The 7,724-nt window shown below is 31.8% G+C and overlaps 1 protein-coding gene across 1 annotated transcript in view; it reads right to left on the reverse strand.

Annotated features, from left to right (window-relative positions):
- LOC107866831 overlaps positions 1-2,842 on the reverse strand; it is a 3,988-nt gene extending 1,146 nt beyond the window's left edge. The window contains exons 1-4 of the mRNA XM_016712835.2: positions 2,624-2,842; positions 2,448-2,533; positions 1,000-1,257; positions 286-451 (exon numbers count right to left, since the gene is read on the reverse strand). Coding sequence (XP_016568321.1) covers positions 287-451; positions 1,000-1,257; positions 2,448-2,533; positions 2,624-2,738 — 624 coding nt within the window. The 5' untranslated portion in view covers positions 2,739-2,842 and the 3' untranslated portion in view covers position 286. The remainder of the gene's footprint in view (positions 1-285; positions 452-999; positions 1,258-2,447; positions 2,534-2,623) is intronic.
- Between the last annotated feature and the right edge of the window lie 4,882 nt (positions 2,843-7,724).

Below are 7,724 nucleotides of genomic sequence, written 5' to 3' on the forward strand. Positions count from 1 at the left end.
CCCCACACACACACACACAAAAAAAAAAAGGAAAAAAAAGCCAAAAGTGGTTGGCATTTTGCGTCTTAGCGCAAACGCATTAGCATAGATATGATACCAATAGCGAGATTTTGATTAGAAAATATGGAAGAATCCAACAAAGATAAAACGTATGGATGAGCATATTCAATTATTAACATAGTCATATACACAGGATATACTCTGAGTTATTTACAGAGCGGAACTGCCTAATAGAAGCAAGGGAATGTATAAAACACTATTTTTTAACACATTCTTCTATCAAACCTTAAAAAAGGGGAAAGACATCGTCGTTGTCATCATTCATATCAAAATACTTGAAGTCAATATTATTGTCCGGATTTGGATTGAAGTCGGTGCTCACATAGCATTTCATCTCATGAAACAGGTTCAGATTATCCACAAGCTTGTGAAATATATTGCATCCACAACACTGCCCAAACAAGAAACCATATAAATTAGCCTACACACCAAGCATTGAGAGAATGCTAGACACTTGGCATATTTGTATGGACATTTGGTCACACAAATTACATAATTTCATAAATAGCCACCCCAGCGCCTGGGAGAGTTTATAAGCAAATAGAGATATTTGGTCTAATCCTCGATACTGAAATATACTATAAGACCAATAAGATGATTCAAATTCTCATTATCAATCTCTCGGCATTAAAAAAGAAATATTTCTCGCTAAAGTCAGTTGATTAGAGTAATATTTCTCAATACATGTGCCTTTTGATGCATACAGTTCAAAAAAATTATGAATTAACATATAGATTTCAGTCCTCTTTATTTTTTTCTAGAAAAGGTCCTTACTTCCAAGGGAGGCGCTTTTCTTCTATTTAAAAAGAAAAGATTGAGTTTTGACTCCTATTTTATATTTTTTATTTTCCATTAACAATTTATAAGCTATAAGAAAGGGTCACTAACGTATTCTTTCATCAATAGATGTAATTTATAAGGTGCCTGTAAGTAAAGTACCTGGACAAAAACAGTGCCATCAGTATAGGCATGGGGATTGATGGCACGAGTAGTGCGTTGGCCACAGACATTGCAAGTAAAGGCCACACGCATACGCCTTCGTGGAGATTTCGTAAACAGAGACCAAGGAAAGGTGGAAATCTGCTCCGTATTGGATTCAGAATCCGAACCAGCAGGCACAGGTGGCCCCTCCATGCCCGAGCCAGTTGTCCAACCTCTTACATTAGCCGCACTAAGGACCAAACCCATAGCTGCATCCTGGTAAAAATCCCAGAAAGATAATGAGCACCCGAAATTCACTCCAATATCATTGAAAACGAACAATTTAAACGAAGAAAGAACTCAATTTTGAGGATGATAATTCAAAAAGTCCAGCACAACCCACCGATTGGAATCCTAAGATCACCACAACTTCGTTTTTCTTTCTTTTGAGCTGAAGGTCTACTGGAAACATCCTCTCTATCCCCATAGAGGTAGACACAAAGTCTATGCACATCCTACCCTACCCTCCCAAGACCACATTTGTGGGATTATACTCGATATGTTGTTGTAGAGAAAGGAACTTTGACGGCGATGAACCAAAGTACTCTTACAAGAACCCCAATTCGACACATTTTTGAAGAAACCCGACAATTAAATCAAAGAACGAAAAGGATATTCGAAAGTGATAAATCAAAATTACCTTAAATAAGTAGAGCTACCCGTCAGAATTCCAAAATCAACCCAAATTCATCAAAACCCAACAATTAAATCAAAAAAATGAAAGGAATTTTTAGGTTAAAAGGGCAGCCCGGTGCACTAAAACTACCGCTACGCGCGGTGTCTGGGGAAGGGCCCCACCACAAGAGCGTATTGTACGCAACCTTACCTTGCATTTCTGCAAGAGGCTGTTTCCAAGGACCTCCTCGTCACGTGGCAACAACTTTACCAGTTACTTCAAGGCTCCCTCAAAAGGAATTTTGAGGTTAATGAATCAAAAATACCTCCATATAGAACACCCTCTGACCCCACAAATCAAAAACTCAAAATCACCATAATTTTGAGGAAACCCAACAATCAAATCAAAGAAAGATAATCAACCTTAAGAAAGATCAACCAAAAACACCTTAAATAAGTAGAGCTACCAGTCACAAACCAAAAACTAACCCAAATTCGTCAAAGCCCAACAACTAAATACAAAAAACATTAAACTTTGAGCTTAATGAATCGAAATTACCTCCATATAGAACACACCCCACAAATCAAAAACTCAAAATCACCATAATTTCATGGAAACCCAAGAATCAAATCAAATAAAAGATATCAACTTTAAGCATAATCAATCAAAAATACCTCTATATAGAGCACACCCACAAATAAGAACCTCAAAAATCACCATAATTTCGTGGAAACGCACCAATCAAATAACAGAAAAATATCAACTTTAAGCATGATCAATCAAAAAGTACCTTGGAGAGAGTAGGATTATTGAAAATAGGAACGATGCTGGTGCAATCATTATCATCAGATCGAAGATCAGGTTCATTTCCATTATCTGAAAAAAAAAAAAAAAAAAAAAACTGTGTTAGAAGCAACAAATATCAATAAATTTTTAAAAAAAAAAAATAGAGAAAAATGAGTTTACTTTTGGGTGAAACAGAAAATTTAACAAATTTACGGGTAGAAAATTCTTTGGATTTAGGAGAGAATATGGAGGAAGAAATGATTGTTGTTGTGGGGGAAGAGGTGAGAGTTTCCATGGCGTGAAAGATTTTTAGAGATTTTTATTTTATTGACTTTGGAGTTTTTGCAAGTGGTAGATTAAGGAAGATGATGAAGCAAAGAAGACAAAAATAAATTTATGTGGCTGAATATATACTCGACTTTACTGCATAAAATCTCCTGCTGTTCTCATTATGTTAAACAAAATTTCTTCTTTTTTTTTTTATTTAAAGCAATATAAGATGAGTAGAAAATTTTAATAGCTCAATTGGTGAATTGCTTGTAAATTTTTATCTGCGGTAAGGTTGAATTTTATTCTTATAATAATCGTCTCTTTTATTTTTTCTTCACCTATTATAATTCTAAATTTAAAAAGAAAAATCATAATAGTTTCTTTTTAAGATAATAGAAAATTGTTATAAATGTATTTATATTATATCATCTACTTTAATGTCTATTATGATTTGAAGCATCCGTTTTTTACTCAAATTAGGAGTAAATTTCGAAAGATTTTGTTCATTGTATCTCTCATCCTTCAAAAAGTAATAAGAATTATTCTCTCTACTCTTCTTTTTGTTCTATCCTACTTTATAACATGTTATCAGCACGACACTCTGTCAAACAATGTAAGATTATAAATCTTAAGGATTTCAAGGTTAGTTATTCTTTATGTTATCTTTCTTTTGCTACTATTAATATAATTATTATTGGATTTGAGGAAAAATAATTGGTTTGGAATCATTTATATTTTAAATTTATTCCTCAAAAATAATATTATCAAAAAGGATGATAATATGTTGGGTTCAAGTCTCATCGATTCATGCCTGAGACGCCTATATATGGATAAGATGTTGAGTTTGAATCTCAATACACCATATTGATGATATTATGATGGTTAAGACAAAATAATAGGTGTTTAATGAAAAGTCATAAAATTTGACTCATTGAATATGCTCCATTCCATAAAGTGAAAGTGGTAGCAATATATGATAAGTCTGAAATATGACAACTTACTTCATTCTTGAGGTGTATTTGGTAGCAGTGCATAATATGTCTGAAAGAAGACAAGTGATTAAATGCACGAATATATGCGTGGAGGGACAATATGATAATGATCATCAAAAGTGATGATATTTTCACACGCTATATGATTATAAGATATACTAGAGAAAAATTCTCTACATCATATGTATGCCTCGATTTGCTTCTGAAGTAGCAAAATCTTAAAAGAGGTTATAAGTTATCATAATTTGATAGGCTTAAGGCACGATTATATTTCATTCCTGGGGAATGAGAAATTATTAATGCAAACGTGCACTTGATTGTGATTGTATCGTAACTCACCTCCGAAAGAGGTTGAATAATTTTGAAATTCACTTCTGAAGTAGTAAATCTGGATTTATTCATGTAATAGTAAATCTGAAATTTACTAAAGAAAAAATACATGTCATGGTAAACTTGGAGTTTACTAAAATAAAAGTTCATAAATTGATATGAACGATTGTGACATCTCGAAGATGTGCGTCTATTGAAGAACTAGAAGATTCTTTAAGAATTGTTTATGTCGTTTGTTCTCATGATAAGTTATTTGGACCAACTAATATTGGGATTGGATCCCTTCAAATTTGAAAATTATAAAAGGTGAATAAGGGCCCGTTCACCTATCATGTGATATGTTGAAAAGATGCATCAATAAGATATCACATGTACATTCATTGTCAACTTGCAGTTTGACATTCATAAAGTTGTTTTCTCAATAAAATTGAGTTGAGAACATAATTTTCAGATTGTTCAATCAAGAAAGTTATCTTGATGATGATGGTTTGACATTGAATGCCTTCGATAAATAGCTAAACCATCGCTAATGAGAACAAAGCTTCATGTGTTGGCCTGAAATATGATATGTTGCATACAATAACACTTGTATGCATTAGACCAATAAATTATGATTATTTCTTCCCCTTATTTCTTCCCCTCAATTGGTTCAAGGTCATGAACCAAGTATTCCATCAAATAGTTTTGATGTACGGTATACGATTAATGAATATACCATGATGCACAAAGATAAATTCCTCAAAGAAGATAGAGGATGTATGTTAATTTTTCTAACATAAGGGGGAGATTATAAGCGCTATGAAATATGTTAGGAATTATCACCAGATCCTTATCCAAAAGATAATTTAAGTCAAATGTCAAAAGCATATCATATTAAGCGCAAGTACTCTTATTTTGTGTTTCTAAAGGACACAGACTATGCATGCGTGAAGCGTGGTAGACTAATCAGTTCTAAATGAAATAGTCCTTGAAAAACAAGGAGCAAATAATCATAATAAGAAGGCAATGAGCTCTTGAAGAGCCTACGACATAACACTTCATGAAACCTTATGAGAGGTTCATGTACCTGAAAATAATGAAGTAATGAGATCTCAAAATATTATGTCGCATTGTGAACCGATACGAAATGATATATCATCCATATATTTGACACAATATTGGCGCAATATTGTGAAAGATTACGAGGATCTAAATTCTACATTTATTTAAGTATGTTGACGTAGAAACATTTATCAAGTAACATGAAAGGATGCATTTTGGTAAGTATAAAACTTATTTGATTTGCAATCCAGATATTTGAAGATGTCACTCATGAAATGTTGAATATTGTCACTTGACAAAACTTATGTGAAAACTTTTAAGGATTCAAACTGCTTGAAGCATATAAAGGTTTCTGGGAAACTTAGTTATAATCCTTATATTGTATAAGCTTATGGCTTGAAAATTATTGAAACTCTTGGAGAGTTTTCAAAATCAATAAGATTATTTGCCGAAATGAGAAATATACCAATTTGGATTGGTTATGAAGTACCATATCTTAGTACAATTGGTGCACTCATGTATCTTGTAAAAAACTACAAGACCCAATATAGCCTTTCGCTCAATTTGTTAGCAAGGTAAATTTCTACTCCTACTAGGAGACATCGAAATGGGATAAGATACATGAGTTTATTTTATTCTAAAGATTGCAGTCCCGATCTTACTGGTCATGCTGATGTTGGGTACTTATTTGACCCGCATAAAGTTCGATCTCAAATAGGTTATGTGTTCATATGTGGTGGTACTGCCATATCTTGGAGATATACAAAGCATTCTATCATAGCCACTTCATCAAATCATGCTGAGATAATAGCTATTCATAAAGCAAGTCGAGAATATGTATGGTTGAGGTCCATGATACATCTCATTCGAGAAAATGTGGTGTGAAATATGACAATCTACCCACAATTTTATACAGAGATAATTCAGCATACATAGCACATATTAAGGGAGGATTCATAAATGGAGATAGAACGAAGCACATTTTGCCAAAGCTTTTCTACATACATGAGCTACAAAAGAATGATGATATTAAAGTGCAACAGATTCGTTCAACTGACAATGTGACTTATTTATTCACCAAATCTTCTCTAATTGCAACTTTCAAGAAGATGTTGCACAAGATCGGGATGCAAAAGTTCAAGGATGTTCTCATTAATGGGAGCAAATACGCGTTGTACTCTTTTTCCCTTTCAAGGTTTTGTCCCACCGGATTTTCCTTGTAAGGCTTTTAGTGAGGCAACCTATATGCATATTGTTAGAGATGTGTACTTTTTTTACTTCACTAGATTTTTTTCCCATCGGGTCTTTTCTAGTAATGTTTTAATGAGTCACATTATTTATCTAGACATTCAAGGGAGAGTGTTATAAATGTATTTACATTATAGTGAATGTCTATCAAGATCTATCAAGATCAACTTTGATATCTATTAGGATTTGAAGCATCCGTCTTTTACTCAAACTAGGAGTAAATTTTCCCTATAAATAAAGGAATTTTGTTCATTATATTGATAATCTTATGATCTCTCATCCCTCAACAAGTAATAATAATTATTCTCTCTTCTCTCTCTATTCTTCTTCTTTGTTCTTTCTTACTTTATAACAAAAATCATATTTTATTTATTTTTCTAATCTTATATTTTTATCTTTTATTACTCTCTTTTTCTATTGTTGTGGCTTTTTTGTTATTTGTGTGCTTTACATACTTATTTTTTAATATGTTTTACTTAAGAATTTTTCTATCTTCTAACAGGAATAAAAATTTGTACATACCATCTTCTCAAATTATACTTATGTAATTATCGTGATTATGTAATTGTTGTTGTTTCATTTTTCATCTTGACAAGCGAGATTATGTGTCATAGTATAACTATGCAAAATTTTAAACAACACGTCTAGGGACAAGATTGATACTATAACATGCTTGTTGTCATGTTATAAAAATGAGAAATGAAAGTAATTCGAGTGAAGAATACCCATCACAAGTTTTATGTTCGCAAAATGATCTTTTGGACTCTTGTATTATGTCGGTTTTGTAAGTTGGATACTTTTACTTACATGTTTGTCATCTGGACCCCTAATCCCACTAAAAAGTAACATTTTAAACCCTTTTTCGGTAAGTGTAACACACTCTCCCCACGTCAGCTGCCACGTCTGCCTCATCTACCATGTCATCTAATAAAAAAACTATTACATTAAATTTCAAGTCATTTTTAAAATGCTAAATAACAAATTAAATATTAAAATTAATTTAATTAAATAAGAAAAATTATAATTGTAGAAAAATTTGAATAATCATGTTTTTAATTTTGCTCACAAATTAAACATCAAATTTATTCCAAATAATTAAAATTCTTCTCCAAATAATTTAAATTTTTAACTATAAATTCATGTATATAAACATAATAAACTTTCAATTTTTAAATTTGAATATCTTTAAAAAATTCATAAAAAGTTTAATTTTTTTCAAGCGAAATTAACTAATTTTTTTCAATATTCACTATCACTTACTTCCAATTCAAATTTAAATTTTAATCCCCCCAAAAAAGATTTCAAATTTAAATTTTTATTCAAAAAAAAATGAAAAGAATTGAATTGAGGGAAAATTAAAATAAAAAATAAAAAGTAAAAGTTGGGGGGGGGGGGGGGGG

Source organism: Capsicum annuum, chromosome 4 (genome assembly GCF_002878395.1).
Source record: "Capsicum annuum cultivar UCD-10X-F1 chromosome 4, UCD10Xv1.1, whole genome shotgun sequence".
NCBI classification, from domain to species: Eukaryota; Viridiplantae; Streptophyta; class Magnoliopsida; order Solanales; family Solanaceae; genus Capsicum; species Capsicum annuum.